General features: G+C 46.0%; 2 protein-coding genes across 4 annotated transcripts in view; both read left to right on the forward strand.

Moving 5' to 3' along the window:
* GALNS (galactosamine (N-acetyl)-6-sulfatase) overlaps positions 1 to 7,003 on the forward strand; it is a 50,250-nt gene extending 43,247 nt beyond the window's left edge. For all 3 annotated transcript variants that reach the window (XM_081872072.1, XM_081872074.1, XM_081872073.1), the window contains 2 exons: positions 2,003 to 2,120; positions 4,854 to 7,003. In XM_081872072.1, coding sequence (XP_081728198.1) covers positions 2,003 to 2,120; positions 4,854 to 4,940 — 205 coding nt within the window. In that variant the 3' untranslated portion in view covers positions 4,941 to 7,003. The remainder of the gene's footprint in view (positions 1 to 2,002; positions 2,121 to 4,853) is intronic.
* A 2,492-nt stretch (positions 7,004 to 9,495) lies between these two features.
* Positions 9,496 to 14,808, forward strand: APRT (adenine phosphoribosyltransferase). The gene is made up of 5 exons (XM_081872086.1): positions 9,496 to 9,650; positions 10,614 to 10,717; positions 11,285 to 11,418; positions 13,040 to 13,118; positions 14,436 to 14,808. The coding sequence occupies exons 1-5, from the start codon at positions 9,547 to 9,549 to the stop codon at positions 14,576 to 14,578; spliced, it is 564 nt and encodes a 187-aa protein (XP_081728212.1). The 5' UTR covers positions 9,496 to 9,546; the 3' UTR covers positions 14,579 to 14,808.
* The last annotated feature ends 1,206 nt before the right edge of the window (positions 14,809 to 16,014 follow it).

A 16,014-nucleotide genomic window follows, 5' to 3' on the forward strand; every position in this document is an offset into this window, starting at 1 on the left:
GAGTGGCATTGTTTCCATTTTATCTCCAAAAGCAATTTGCAGTTCTTTGTTTCCTAAGTGACTCTTAATATGATGGACAAAATGAGATCACTGGGTATTAATCCTCCATTTAAGAAGTACTTGAAGTAATACCACAGTGAAAGGGAACGTTAAGCCACTTAAACAAATACCTGCTGAAGTTTATAATCCTGATAAGAGTAAGGGATGGGTTGTTGGGGTGGGGGAGAGTGGGAAGGGGCCTGGTTTCCTGCTCCTCCTTAACATTCACAGGAGAGTCAGTAAAAGCCCTCTTGTGTGAAAACAATTCAAGGTGTCCAACCTTGTCTTCGTCTTCTCCATCATCTCTCACCCATCTTTGGATATATGCCTCTTCAAGTTCCCTCCCTCATCTTCTGTTGCTTGCTTCTTGCATCCACATAAGCCCTGCTATTAATTTTAGATTGTCTACCCGTTACATAGGTGGTCATGCCCTTGGCCTTTTGAAATTTTAGCATTGATTAACCTTCATCAGCCCAAATTGCCTCTTGCCACATGTCCTGCATATATCCATGTTAACTTCACAACCTTTTCCACTGCATCCATTACTTTTAATCTTTGCCGTATCCAATTATTAGTTTTTCCAACTTTTTACGATATTTCTAACATTGCACATTTCACAATCTTAGGAAGTTCTAATTCAAGTGACTATTTGTACAGACCAAAGTCAACCAAGGTAAAAGTCTTCAGTGTGTGTTCCCGTGTGGGGCACGCACATTGCCACATGCTCAGAATTGCTCTCTCCACCTCTCAAAGCTGCTAAAGCCATAATAAGACATCTTGCAACCCAGATCCATGCTGGATCTGGATTGGTCATAGCTTTGAACATTTAAACTACATCAGCTATGGATGGCTGCAGTGTCCAAAACAGAAATAAAGATTTGGATCACTTGGCTCTGAGTTGTTGAAGGTGTTTTCTGTGCTACTACTTAACTTCCTATTCTGAATTTGGGAACAAAATGGGATTAAAGACCCTAACAAGTAAGTAAGTAAAATATACTCTCGAGATAATATATTCCCTTGAACATGTCAGTGCTTTGCTCATTTGGTGGCAGTAGGGTGGCAGTGGAGGAATTCACATCTATTTAAATGGGTACCATTCTGTGAAGCATCACTTGAGTCAGTCCACTTTTGTGTTCCTGTGGCATGAAGTCTATGTCTATTACCTTAGGAGCAGGCAGAGGGTGAGGCAGATGCTGTGATGCTCCCTGTGTATCCACGGCATCTTGGGCCTGTTGAAGGCCAATCTTCGTATTCTATGGTATTCCTAACAGTGTTTTAAGCATCCAGGTCCAGGAACCATCTGAAGGCATGGGAGCAAGTGTGGCGGGCCCTTAGGGTTGAAGCCGAAGGACTGTTTTTTAAGATGTCTAGTTCTGGTAATCCCTAATTCAACCATGAGCAAATGTCAGGCTTGGGAGAACTATGTTGTTGTTTTTAAATTAGAATCCCAGGATCCACCAACCAGAACCAGGCTCAGAAAGGTAGTTCAAGGGGCAGAGCCAGTTTTCTGCTGCACACCCCATTAGTCACTTGCTGGGATAATCTCTGTGTACAAGCTGTCTGTCTACCATCTGCCCACTCCTGCCCTAATGTGCAAACTCCATGCACCCACAGCCGTGCAACACGTGAAATTTTAATCTAGACTGTGCTGCACCATCTCCAGAGTGAGCAGAAGTTGTCATTGATGGCTCTCCGCATCTGCCACTCCACATACGGGTTGAATAACTCAGCACAAGCCACAGCTCCGTGATTGAGCACCTGCTTTGCCTGCAGAAGTCCCTGGTAGATCTGGTAGCAGGTGGTGAATAGTTGCTGCCAGTCAGAGTTGACGATGCTGGGCTAAATAGTCAAAGAAGTCTAATGTGGTATAACACAGCAATCTCCCATCCACCACACCAGGTATGCCAGCATTCCTTGTGTTTACATCTCTGTCATGCCTGATCTCCTTTTTCTGCCTTTCCAGTTTTTCTAGTGCTGAATACCAAAGTGTTATAGAAAGAATCTCCCCCATCGTTGAGCAGCACAAGGAGACATTGCTACCTGGGCAGCCTCAGCTGAACGTCTGTGACAAGGCGGTCATGGTAAGGGATTAAAATGTAAATAAGCATAAAACCCCTTGGTCCTTCATGTAGTCTGTGGAGCTTATCTCCCCTTAGGTTGGGCAACTCAGAACATCATCTTTCCCTTTTTGCAGGAAGTGCTTCAATTCACTAGGAGTTTATGTAAAAAAAAAGTCCATGCATTTCTGTTGTCACTATATCTTCCTTTGTGAATTCAAAGAGGCAGCAGCACTGAAAGACCAGTTCCATACATATGGAAATGAGCCTGAAAAGTCTCTGTCCATCGTCACTGAGGTATCTTTCCTCTTCTCAGCTTTTGCAGTGCCTAGTATGTGCTTTGGATGCAGTAGGTCTTAGGTTCGACTCCTGGCATCTCCAGGTATGGCTGGGAAATATCACTGTCTGAAACTCAGGAGATCTGTTGCCAGTTAGTGTACAAGGGACCACAGCACCTTGAAAGAGGTAGAAATTTGGCCCTTGCAGTCATAAAATCTAGGAGAATCCAACTCTCTGTGAGAAACTTCAGCTTCTCTGGCAACTGAGGTGTCCATCTGTTTGCCTTGCACCGCTTCCACTGTCCTTCCCTTTACATTTTGGAAGTGATAGACAGATTATGAAAACCCTGTTAATTGTCCTTTAAGTTGGCTGGAGCCCTCCTTCCAAGAGCTGAATGCCTGCAAAAATGCCCTTTGCTGTGATTGCCAGGCCATCATTGCCACCTGGTGTTAGCAGTGCAGAATGCAAAGCCTCACTCACCAGCAGCCTCTCGAAAACTATTTCCCCCTGTAGGGCTCTCACATGAAACAAAGCAGATAAAAATAACGCAAACAGCACAGAGCGGGCAGGAATGACCTTTAATAAACTGACAGCTGGATTCTCCCATGGATGGGTGGGCTTTGCAGAGAGACGCCGAAGGAGGGAGATGGTGGTGCGCTTGGCTGCCCTTTGAAGGTGATTGATGTTGGGCCAAACATGTGCTAGGTGCAGTACAGAATATGGATGTGAGGCAATCTCCGCCTCAGAGGCCTTGCAGCCTTTGCTGGATGAAAAGGACCAAAACGGAGGGTCATAGATTGACTAATGAGCAGCAAAGGTTCAAATGAGGGAAGGGACAAATCGGAAGAAGGTAGGGTGGCTTATGAGGGATGTGCAGCAGAGATCATTTTATGGGGACTGAGAGTGGCTCATGCAGAAGTCTAGGCTCTCTTGACTTGTCCACACTAGCTGATGAGGAGTGAGGGCTTGACTCTGTACTGCTGGTTTTCACTTGCCTTCTCCAGAGCTGCTTTCAGCTCTGTTCCAAATAGAGCTGATTTCCTTATTTATTACCTGCCCTTCACCATAAGGTCCCAGGGCAAGTCACGGTGATCTGAAAATACAGTATTAATAATGTTTTAAAACAAATGACAGCCACAGGAATAGGGTGGGGCCCAAAATATTATCTGTCTCAAGTGTCAGAGTAAAGGCTAGGCATAAACATGCCTTTAAGGGATAAGAGGCTTTTCCAGCACAAGGGTGAAGATGACAGAGCCAGAGGGACCCAGAGATAAGGGTGGGAGCGAGGAAGCTCACTGGATTAAGGGCTGAGGTGAAGAATTTGAGGGACGGCACTTTGGCACTTTCTCCCCTGGTGCCCCAGTTGTGTGACCCACTGCCATCAGGAACACCCTTGGGGGATTCTGTGCTGCTCATCCTGCATGGCATCTAAAGACAAGCTGTTTGGTGACTAAAGGCCCCCTTGAGACTTCTCAGGTGGGTGGGTTGCACTCATTGCCTGGTTGTAACCAATCGCTTCTGGGCTCTGGGAGGGATTTCTCTTTGTGGAGGGTGTCCTCTTCCTCCTTCCTGACATTGGCTGTCTTCTACAAAACTCAAGCAAGGGCAGTATAATTCCGGTGAACCACAGAGGTGTCGAGGCTGAGCTCTCCTGTTTCGGTGTCGCCATGTAAATGCCTTCTAATCCATCAGTTGGCGGGCTAATCCATCAAACTGCTCATTAAAACACAAATGTTCTTATCTGTCTCACCCTTGGCCTTCCGAGACTGCTGTCTTCTCCTGAGCGCTTTGGGTAATCTCCGCAAATATGTCTGTGCAAAATAATTATAGAGCCTTTCAAAGTCTAGGGCTGTTTCTCTCTTCCTGTCAGCAATACAAAGGTTTGCTCACTTATCACGATGCCAGAAGAGGGATTTGAGACAGCCCCAGAATAATGCAGGGATAGTGCGGGGGGGGGGGGGGAGAGAGAGAGCTAATACATGACCCTGTTGTGAAGAGGACAAGGCAGCCCAGTCTGTTGGAATGGGGTTTTAGCATGTGGGTTTTTGCACTAGTTTTACCATCCTGTTCACAGGGTGTCGCGATTCTTGAATGTCACTTTTCTAACAGAAATAAGTTGTTGTTAATAAAGTGCCTGAGCCTGGGGTGAGGAACCTGCATCCCTCCAGACGTTGCTGGATTCCACCTCCCATCAGCCCCAGCCAGGAAGGCCAGTGTTCAGGGGGGATGGGGGTTGGAAGAAGAGCATCAGAGGCTTTCAGGTTAGCTACTTCTGGCCAAAGGTATCCTAAGTAATGCACAAAGTGTTTTTTTTTTAAAAAAAAAAACCAACAGCCCCTGCCTCCAGGCTACCAAGGTGAGAGACATCATATGAAAATGGGGGTGGGTTGGGGTATAACAGGAAAGCAAGCAAATTCAGATACTAATTTTTCCTAGTGATTTGTGGCTGACCCAGTTTCTCTTCCTGTCCTGCAACAGAATTGGGCTCCTCCAGGCTGTGAGAAGATAGGGAAGTGTTTGAAGCCTCCCAGCCCCAACCCTCAAAAATGCTTTTGGCCCCACTGAGCATCTCATGCCTGACCTGCTGGAGACAGAGCTGCTGCGGATCATTTCTTCAGAAAAGGGGCATTGTGGGAAGAAGCCCAGAGTGTTTCCCTCCTCTCTTTCTCAGGGTTACAGCAGTAAATCTATATGAATTCAGCCTCTCAGTACAGACAGGGCGAAGGTACTGTGAGCTTATTTCAGATATTAGGGCTGGAGAGCCTGCCTTAGTCCTTTGCTGCTCATAAGTTCCTTTGAGACTGAGCCCTCAGTTATCAGTTGTGATCATCTCTCACAGCATTCTGCTCCCCTCCCACTGCCTAGAATTGGAAGTTTGTCCTGGAGCTCAGGAGCCCTTCTGGACCTGATGAGGCAGAGCATCTTTGTGCCATCTAAAAATTGTTAATCGTCAATGCCAGTATTCAGCGGCTCCAGCGAATGTACAGTGTTGCTTAAACGTGTTTGGAGCAAAGACTGCTGCTCACTGCATGCAGTGCCAGCAACATTACAGTCTATTGGCTATAATGTCTCCCATACCCTCTGCAGGCCAGCTTTGGCAGATGGGCAGGACTACCCACCTGTCAATCACCAGACATCATAATGGTGTCAAAGTTTAAAGGAGGTTGTTGCATCCTCCTTTGAGGTTGTTATTCCAGCACTAATCAGCTGATTGGCACTGGAAGTGCAATGAACTAGCCATTCAGCTGATTATTAGTTACAGGAAACCCCTTTGAAGTCTTTGCAGAGTGGACAATGCACCTAAAATTGAATTCTTTCCCTCTGCAAAGAAAATGGTCTCTACTCAAAGTGCTTTCTCCAGCGTTTTCAATACAAACTGCTTTGTCTTTCTTTCTTTCTTTCTTTCTTTCTTTCTTTCTTTCTTTCTTTCTTTCTTTCTTTTTAAGCTTTTTGGATTCAAAACACAGGAGGAAGAGCTTTAAATCCAAGTTGCTTCCTGCAGCCCCCTTGGCTGCACTAGATAACTTCCTAGTGTAGCCAATCCCAGCTGATTGTTGGGGTTTTGGCAGTGCAGGGCTCTCTTCGAGCACTAACAGTCAGCTGATCATTGGTGTTTGCAGAGAGTCCTGTATTGCACTTCAAAAAGGGCTCCACAGGTGCCCTTTTGGGCCCATCTATTACTTTATCTGCATCTCACACCTGAAGCAATATATGCTAGCAAGTGTAGGGCAGGTGAGTGTGGCTTGGCCAAAATGGTCTGGCCAGAGGCTCCCCACACCTGAGCTATATTATCAACTTAATGCCTCTGATAGCTAAGTGGAACTTCTATGTTTAGAGGCAGTCTACATCTACGTGCCAGTTGCTGTGGGATGGAAGAACAACAGGGTAGTTGTCATCACGCCCAGCTTGTGGGCTTCTTAGAGGCACCTGGTCAGCCACTGCTGGAAACAGATGGCTGGCAAGGTAAACCTTTCTTCTGTTATTTTGCTATGCAAACAAGTGTTCTCCATTGCCAACATTTCTTTTAAGACTTGGTTTCAAATGGTGCCAAAATATACATTTTCAAGAAGTGCCAAAGGTTAATATGAATAAATGTCTGCTGCTGTGATGTTGTTTTTAGTATGATTAGAAGAGTTCTATGTGTTTGTTGTTAACTTTCAAGAAATACTTTTGTCAGCTTTATAACTTTCTTATTGTGTGATTGTAAGAAATTAAGGCCAATATAATATGTGATCTACAAGTGCTGTGTCTCTCTTCCCTGAGCTCCTTGTTGAATGAGATTGTGGAAGATAATAAGATTTGAAATGCAAATCTCGACGTGCAGTATTTTAAAATGAGAGAAGTTGGGGAAGGAAAGGAGCAGAAGTGCCTTGGGGGCCTGTCATGCTAGAATAAGCCAAGCCTTGTGGTTTAAGCTGTGATGGATTTCTTCACATGCCCACACCAGCAAAGTCTTGTTCCACTTCACTAAGTGGATCCCAGGGGAGACATTGAAAGACTGGCCTCTGCCATGGATTCATTAAGCAGCCTTGAGTAAGTCACCTTCTCTGTCAAACTTTATAACAGTAGCCTATCTCACAGGGTTGTTGTGAAGACAGATCCAATAAAGATGGCAAAGTTGTAATAAAGATGCTATCTATAGCCTCCTGTGAAAAGGAAAGTGTTAGGGTTGTCACAGAAAAGCCGAATTGGTGGTGAAATTGCAGAACAAACTCAACTGCAAAACAGAACCCACCCACCCCCCTTACAATTCCAATCACTTCCTGTCTTTGGGGATATAGCTGTTAAAAAAGCTCTGTGTTCCGATGGAAAGTTGCATGCTTGGGTCAGTGTTTGTTTCTTCTGTTGCTAAGGACTGGCCAGCTTGGGCCAGCTGTTGGGGGAAAGGATTTTTTCTGGTGGTGGAGGAGATAATTTGTCTTTGAGAAAATCCTAGTATTAGCAGGGACAGCTGTGAAAATAGCCTACACAGTGACCTTCTGCTTCATCACCCACCCACCCCGTTCTCTGTCTTGCCCAACAAAGGCCTTTCTGAGAAATGCAAATCCTTCTGGATGGATGTGACCTTTGTATAGGCTTTCAGCTCACCTATATCCCTTTAAAGAAAAAATAAATATTCTCAGCAATGGAGACTGGAAACGGGGAAATGGCAGTGCCCCTACAAGTACCTTGTGTTGTGTTCCTTCACCCAAGATGCATTCTTTTCTGTCTTATCTAGCCTGGCAAAGAGTTCTGCGTAACTTGAAAGCTTGCAGACTGTACCATGAATGTTGGCTATATAGCTGATCTGTGGATTCTATTCTAATGGACCAAACCTGGCTGCCTCTTTTGTGTCTGCAACAAGATTAAAAATGCCTCGCACAAATCATATTAATTGAGAAGTATGTTCAGGGTTTCAGCCAAATTCTTTCAGGAACAGAAGCAAACCTTTACAACTGGAAATCCAACATTGCCAAGGTGAGTTCTGGAAACTGTCCCTTCAGCTCCACCAGGGGGCTTCATGGGACATCCGGCTTTGAACACATCCACCAGGGTTAAACAATCTGCACTGACTGTCTACTGCTTACCAAGCCAAGTTCAAGGTTTTGTTGTTGCCATTTAAAGCCCTAAACTACATACTGGGACTTCAGCTAGTAGGTTGGGGCCAACAGTTTGGATCACGGCATGATCTAAAGTGGGTCACAGCAGCAGCATGGCCAACATACAGATATATGGTTAAATAAATGAGAAACATGTTCCCATATGCATGTTTGGATTAGAACTGGATCTTTGGTTGGAAAAGGTTGAAGATACGTTGTAGCTGTTACTGCAATTTTTTTATGCTATTTTTGTGATGTACAAATGACATGAGAAGACTTGGTCTATTTATTTGTATCACTTATAATTCCTATGATCCTTGTTTATAAAACCCAATAAAAAGTTATTAAAAAAGCAAAAAGTACACAGAGGATGGCCACCTACAGATTGCCAAAGGACAGGAAATGCATGACACAAAATGAGGACACCTTTGCATTATTACAGACGCTTCAGGTTACAGACTCCGCTAACCCAGAAATAGTACCTCGGGTTAAGAACTTTGCTTCAGGATGAGAACAGAAATCATGCTCCGGCGGCAGTGGGAGGCCCCATTAGCTAAAGTGGTACCTCAGGTTAAGAACAGTTTCAGGTTAAGAACGGACCTCCAGAACAAATTAAGTTCTTAACCCAAGGTACCACTGTATTTGCATAAACCAATTATATTTGCATATTTTAAGGGGGAAATCACAATGATTTAAATATCAGAGGGGGATGAGTTGTGTGCTTGCCTGATCTGCTAATTACTAGTAGGCTGTTTTATCTTTAAACCAGACTTGGACTGGACAGCCAGTGTGGTGTAGTGGTCAGAATGGTGGACTAGGACATGGGAGACTTGGGTCTGAATCCCCACTCAGCCAGGAAGCACATTGTATGACCTTGGGCCAGTCACTCTGTCTAACCTACCTCACAAGATTGTTGTGAATTATAAAAATGGGGAAGGAGAAGACGATGTATGCCACCTTGAGCTCCTTGGAGGAAAATTAAATAACACAGAAAATAGAGGAATTTCCTCTGGAAAATTGCGCACAAACCCACTCCATGTCCTCGTAGCTGCAATAACCCCATATTTTCTGACCCCAGATCTCCTCCTCTGCGTGTGCCTTGTGTCAAGATTCTCGATTATAAGGGAGGTGGGGCAGGGACCTGACCTTTGCAAAGTATAACTCGCGTTGATGACGGCTGCAAGCCAGAGAGCGGAAGCCCAGGGCTGCAAAACCACCAGTCTCTGCTGATTCACCGGCTAAATATGCATTAAGAGTCCTGCCTCGCCCTTGAGCACCCGCTGGCAAAGTGGAGGAAAATAACTCCGTTTTTAAAACCAAAAATATTTAACGGCCTTAGTTCTGTGCACAAAGCTGGATCTTAAAACTCACGGTAAACGAGCCACTAATTATTTGTGCTTAATATAACCCCACATAGATCGGGACCTGGAGGTTCTAACTTTCTTTGCTCATTCCACCCCCCCCCCCCAATCGCGCAAGAGTGGCGGTTCCTTGCAACTAGTGTCGTCCCCCCCCCCGCCGAATGGTTTCTCCCAGGAGGGCGACTCTCCCACGCATGCGCGTTGCTTCGTACCGGGCAGATTGCTCTAGCCATGGGCGCTGAGTTGCGGCAGCTGCGGCTGCAACAGAAGCGGCGGTTGGTCCAGGAGCGGATCCGGGAGTTCCCCGATTTTCCCACGCCGGGGGTGCTTTTCCGGTAAGCGGGACGGGTAGCGGCCACTTTGGGCTATATGTGATGCCGAGGTCTTGTTCCCCTGAGCATGTGCAGAGCGCAATCCTTTCCCCTCCCTTGGGGAAGCGCTCCTGTTGCCAGTGAGCCACTACAAGGTCCCGGCGACTGCGGAAAGGAAAATGCACTCTGCCCATGCTCCGAAGTACACTTTTTTTCGGACCGTAAACTTCTTCCCTCTGGTTGTCAAATGCCCCTCATTTAAGAGGCTCCAGGGCTCAGATTAAGCCGGTGCTCGAAGTAGGGGTGGGGGTGGTCGTCTTCTAAAAACATCCTTTTATTATTACGCCCTCCATGCGCCTGGTGCTCTCCAAAGAACCATCAGGACACGTCCCTGGAGGAGTTTGCAGTCCAGAAGCATAATCAGTTATGTGCGCAGTTGCTACATGATTTGGCCCAGGACTGCAGAGATGAAAGGAGGCCCAGGCTGGTTTCTGCCCTAGATCAGGGGACAAAGGAGAACCAGGACCCTGTGCTTCTGCCCTTTCAGCAAGTATGGCCATCCACAGGGGTGGGTGGGACATGACCCAAAACTCCCTGATCCCACAGGCTGTTTCTAGCATGCGTGGAACCTGAGATAAGAGACGAAATGTGTAGCCATGATTCTTCTCGTTTTTTGGCCTGTTACAGTGTGTTACTTTGCCCCAGCGAAAAGTTCCTGCTGAGGCCCATGCCCCAAAGAGCGCCATAGCAAGTGGAATATGCCATCTGTGGGCCAGGGGACGTGACTGAAGTGATACCTAGCTTTCAGGTTTGATTAAGCCTAGAGGAAGTGGGAGAATAAGGAAAATACATAAGAGGTTGGATACCCGTTTGCTTTAACTTCATTTATAAAGCAGCTCCAATGCTGGATCCCAAATATTTTTCTTCTGAGGGATAATTCCCACTCACAAAGAATTTTTTTTGACAAGTGCTTCTTTCTCTCCATAGAGATATCACCCCCCTCTTAAAGGACCCTGTTGCCTTTGCAGCTGCAATTGACCTCCTGGAAGCTCACGTCAAGGCCTCACATCCCCAGGTTGAGTACATTGTAGGTGAGTCAGGGACCAGTTTGTCTTTAAAGCTCTGGAGGGCACCAGGTTGGGGAAGGCTGTCCTTGAGAGAAAGTCAGTGGATTTTGAGTCCATGAATGCCCCATCTACAAACATGCTGCATCTTGACAACAAATCTTCCTCCCTTGACTCCTCTGAGTTCTCTGTGCATGCTCAGGTGCACTCTTGGTCAAATGTATATGCCAAGGATGAGCCACTGAAACCAGACAGTACTCCCTTTAAATCACAAAGAGCTTGGCATTTGCTCTACTTAAACCTCCACTGAATGGCCTTGCAAACAGCAAAAGAAGTGCAAAACCTGTGCCTGGTTTCTCTCTGGTCTGCTAACTTTCTACTTGCGGGGGATTGCACTGCATAGAGAAGCATTCTGTCATGTGAACACGTGTGGGCCCCCTGCAGTGTGAAGTCCAGAGACAGGTTTACAATCTCATCTTCCTGTCAGCAGGTAGAACGCCTCACATACCACACTCACTGTGCCACAACGATGGGAGTACCACTTTTAACTTTGAGGACTGAGAAAGTAAGCTGCTGCTTCTCTGCTTCTGACAGGTCTTGATTCCCGAGGATTCCTTTTTGGACCAGCTTTGGCACAGAGATTGGGAGTTGGATTTGTGCTAATACGGAAGAAGGGAAAGCTACCAGGTCCCACAGTGTCTGTTGCCTACTCTCTGGAATATGGCCAGGTATTGGTGGGGTTTTTTTCCTAGGGGGTGGAGGTGGGGCCTAATCAAAGGATTTCAAATGCAGCTCTGGTGGAGGGGCTTCTAACGATCGTCCACTGTTGATTTATGCTGGCTCAGCAGGAGAATGCAAAGCCATTTTTTAAAAAAGTGTATTATAATTTTTAATTTACCACATTTGTACACCAAAAAATCTTAGAGCAGCTTAGCAAAGTCAGTCTAAGACAGTCTCTTCCCTCACGCTCACAATCTAAAAATACGTGACACATGAGGAAAAAGGAGGAGGGAAAAGCTGAAACACAAATTCTTTTTTCCTTTTTTTATTTGCATTTTCAAAAACAGGAACAGAGCACACTTCACCCCCCCTCCGCCTGCCCCACTTACGACTTTGTACCAAATACAGCATGTATACATATACCATATAACTTCCCTTCCACCCTTTTCCTGGTTCCTTTGTTTTTCTACTCCATGTAATCACATCTTTTTAATCATCCAGTTTGTTATCCATTAAAAAACTATTTCAACCCTGCTGGATTTACTTGAGACCTGCTTAGCTATGTATTTGTTTATACTGGTTCTTAAAATATTCAGTAAACATTATCCAATCCTCCTCGTATTCCTTCTCTTTGTTTTCTCTTATCCTGTTTGTCAGACCATCCAGTCCAGCATATTCGAACATTTTACACTGCCATTCATCCTTAGTGGGTACTATACATGTTCTCCATCTTTGTGCCAATGAGGTTCTAGCTGTTGCGGTGGCATATAGTAATAATCTCTCTTGGGTTTTTTTTGACCTCTGTTGTTACCATCCCCAAGAGGAAAATCTCAGGTGTTTTGAGGAAAGTTTATATATATATATATACCTCTGTTGTTACCATCCCCAAAAGGAAAATCTCAGGTGTTTTGAGGAAAGTTTATATATATATATATATATATATATATATATATATATATATATATATATATAAACTTTCCTCAAAACACCTGAGATTTTCCTCTTGGGGATGGTAACAACAGAGGTCCAAAAAAAATATATATATAAATTCTTTATATATAGTTGCCCAATATTCCTTAATTACTTTAAAGGACCACATGTGGAAAAAGGATCCCTCAATTTCATTACACTTCCAACATATACCTTTTTCTTTTTTTAGACATTTTCGCCAATCTGGTGTGTGTTGAACACCATCTGTGGGTCATTTTCATCATATTTTCTTTTATTGCATAGCATGCCATGAAATCCATATTCATTTTCCACAGCTTTTCACATAATTCATAATCAATATTGTGACCCAAATCTTGCCAAACACAAGTTCTTACAGTTCTTGGAAGTTACAACTGAGGCAAGTGGTGTTTCTGGCTGCCATTTGCTTGATAAAAAGTAGCCCCACCCCCTGAAGTCCTCTTTCCACCCCAATCCCCTATCAGCAGAGCTGATAGCATCCATGCCACTGTTCTTCCCACAGACAGCTGACTTGCTGGCGGTTGAGTCCTCCCTGCTCCCTCGCCAATGCCAAGCAATTCTGTCCCACATTTTGGGGTGATGAGCCCCCACCCCAGGATTCTGGCCACTACATTGCCCATTCAGCAAGCCTAAAATCCACCCTTCTTTCGCATCCCACAGGCAGAGCTCGAAGTTCAAAACGACGCAGTGAACCCCGGTCAGAATGTGCTCTTGATCGACGACCTGCTTGCCACAGGAGGTGAGAACCGGGCAGGTACTGAGGCTCTTGGGTAGAGAGGATTGGCAGTCGGGGTCCTCTCCAGTTCTGCTGACACCCGAATGGAAGATGACGCCTCCGCTGGCATAGCCCAAAGGAAGACTTGCCATGTTCCTCTTTATTCCTGCTCTCTTGCCTGCCCAGGACCTTGTGGATTCATTGTTGGTGCTGGTCAGAACTGGGTGACATGCCAGGCTTTGCTTGCTCAAGGAAATGGGCACAGCAGCCCAGCAGCATAGCGTGGGTTGTCAGCACCCGGGGCAAGGCAAGTAATTTGCGCCCCTAACCTGCCGCCGCTGCCAGCTTCTTCTTGCTGCTGCCTGGGCTGGGGTATTTACGGTAAGGTAGCCACGGCGGCGGCGGTGGGTCCGTGTCAGGTGATCTGAGGCGAGTTGCCACTGGCGCTGCCGCCCAAATGACGCCGCTTGCCCGGAGGAGGAGGGGGGCAGAGAGGCGAGGAAAATGCAACATGGCCCAGCAGCTGCAGCAGCGGGGCTGTGAGGAGGGGCTGCCTGGCGTGCCCTCCGTGGCCCTGACGCGCGGGGACCGCGGCGAGTGCTGAGAGCCGCTGCCTGCCGGACACCTTCAGCCCGGACGCACGCACAGCTCGTCGGTTCCGTGAGACATGGGGCTCTGCTACAGCCTGCGCCCGAGGCTCTTTGGCAACTCCGGAGGCGGCGAGCGCGCCCCCCCCCCCGATGTTGCGCCCGGCCCCCCCTGCACCCCCCATGCTACGCCACTGCAGCAGCCATGTTTTTCCTCCTTAATCTCAAGTGTGCAACATGATAGTTCTGCACCCGAGAGTGGAACAAGTCTGCTAGACTCAACATGCAAGCAGATCTCCCGGCTAAAACATTTTCCAGCGTCATTTTTCTGCCTTTTTGTTTTAGTTTCCTCCTCAAACGTTGCCTGGCCGCCACCTCTCAACTGGGTGTCACATTTTTCCTGATGAGGAATTCTGGAGAACTCGGAAGCTTGCCCCATTTTTTTAACTTGGTCCTAATTACCCAATTGCAAACACATGGCGTAATGTTGGCCCACTTGGGTTTAAAATGGGATTTAACATATTGGTGGAGGATAAGGTTGTGCCCTACCCTACGCTGTTAAAAGCAGCATGCTCTGAGTGCCAGTTGTTGGGAATCACATGTTGGGGGAGAGAGATTCCCATAGCTGTCTGGTTAGCCATGGAGGGAACAGGATGTGGGCTCCAGCTGTGGGTTCTTCTCATGTTACAATCAACAGTAGCTGAATAGTGCAGGTTTATCTTCTGCATGAGTAACACCCCCGTCTCTCATCTAGGGACCATGCAAGCTGCCTGTGAGCTGATGAAGAAGCTGGGAGCTAATATCCTGGAGTGTGTGGTGCTTATAGAGTTAAAGTCCCTTAAAGGGCAAGAAGCCATCAAGCCAAACTCCCTCTACTCGCTGCTGCAGTACGACTGATACCCAGGAGTGCCTCAAGCCTTGTTTCAGTTGAGATGGCCTTGCCACCTTCCTCTGCCAAACAATTCCTGGCTTTGCATTGTTGCCTGCAAGCTTTCTGACCTTTTTTTTCTTAAAGTGACCCTTGCTCCCATCAAGTTGGCGTTGTCACCCTGGACTTTGTAAGTGAAGGTTTAATTACTTAAGTGCAGTGGGAGAGGCTTTTATTATTATTAAAAGAACCAAATGAAGCTCGGATTTTCCTATAAGGCTATCTCCTTGTAGGCAGTCTTGGACTTGCCAGATTGGGAAGGAGATGACTTGCTCACCAGAACCCAGGCCTAGAGGCTTCCCAGAGTCAGCCTTTTCAAAACAGAAGTCACTTACACCTTTTAGAAAGCAAGAGATTGTTATTCCTCTATGCTAATGGGGGGGGGGGGCGGGCAAGGAGAGCCAGCCTGCTGTCCTCAAAACATTTTGGACTACAGTTCCCATCAGCCTCATTGAGCAGACATGATAGAAGTTGTAGTCCTTGCAAAAGCTTGAAAGCAGGGATGCCTAGGTTTGGCATCGGTCTTGGTTGCTAAATTCCACCTAAACCACAGCAGCATATTATGGCCATCCTCTTAGAACACTTTTGACGAGCTGCACCCTGAGCATTTTCCCCAATAGCTATGGCTTGCAGTTCTGCACAGGTCTTTCTTTTGGCACTGGAATGGAAAAGTACTTCTGTGCTCGAAACAAAATTTAAAAAAATCCTTCTGTTGCACCTTAAGAGACCAGCTAAGTTTGTTATTGGTATGAGCTTTCATGTGCATGCACACTTCTTCAGATACTTCTGTGCTGTCCCAGAATCGAAACAGCTTGTTTAAAAAAAAAGTGTCCCTTTCACATAATGTACAGTTGAGGAAGAGAACCAGGTAGTAAAAGCACGAGGGACTTAAAACCATCCAGTGTAAGAGTAGAAACATTGAAATTAATGGACATGACTTAGGTCTATTAATTTCAGTGGGTCTGCTCTAAGTAAAACATAGTGGATACAGCCCACTCTTACCCCTTTCCTTCCCCCGCCTCCTTGACACTCTTCAAAATAACTCTCCTGGCTAAAATCATTTATGTTATCAGCCTTAAGAGAGGCACACAAAATATCTCTGCTTATGTTTACTTTAAAGTTACAAATTATACTCTAATCACCCAACTCCAAAAAGAATGAGAAGTTTTATTTGCATCATAAACAACACAATTTTTTCTAGCTAGGTCTTCAGTTTTGCCATCAAAATACACTGTGCAGACTCACCTGCACCACTTTTCTGGTGTGGACTCTTCTGTTTGCTGTGGGTTTGGGGTCATTTGGTTTTGCTGCATTCCGCTTTCTCTTTATTTTCATGCTGATTTCTAAAATGTTATTGCAAGGTTGCTCTAACTACTAAAAATGGCATCATTTCAATAAAAGGCAG

This window comes from Podarcis erhardii, assembly GCF_964252035.2.
Source record: "Podarcis erhardii genome assembly, chromosome: 7".
Lineage (NCBI taxonomy): Eukaryota > Metazoa > Chordata > Lepidosauria > Squamata > Lacertidae > Podarcis > Podarcis erhardii.

What these genes read in the sequence shown, in the direction of transcription:
- APRT (XM_081872086.1), top strand. Translation starts at nt 9,547, where the DNA reads ATGGGCGCTGAGTTGCGGCAGCTGCGGCTGCAACAGAAGCGGCGGTTG. An exon ending in ACGCCGGGGGTGCTTTTCCG is followed by an intron (nt 9,651 to 10,613) that starts GTAAGCGGGACG and finishes TTCTCTCCATAG; the next exon opens with AGATATCACCCCCCTCTTAA. An exon ending in ACTCTCTGGAATATGGCCAG is followed by an intron (nt 11,419 to 13,039) that starts GTATTGGTGGGG and finishes CGCATCCCACAG; the next exon opens with GCAGAGCTCGAAGTTCAAAA.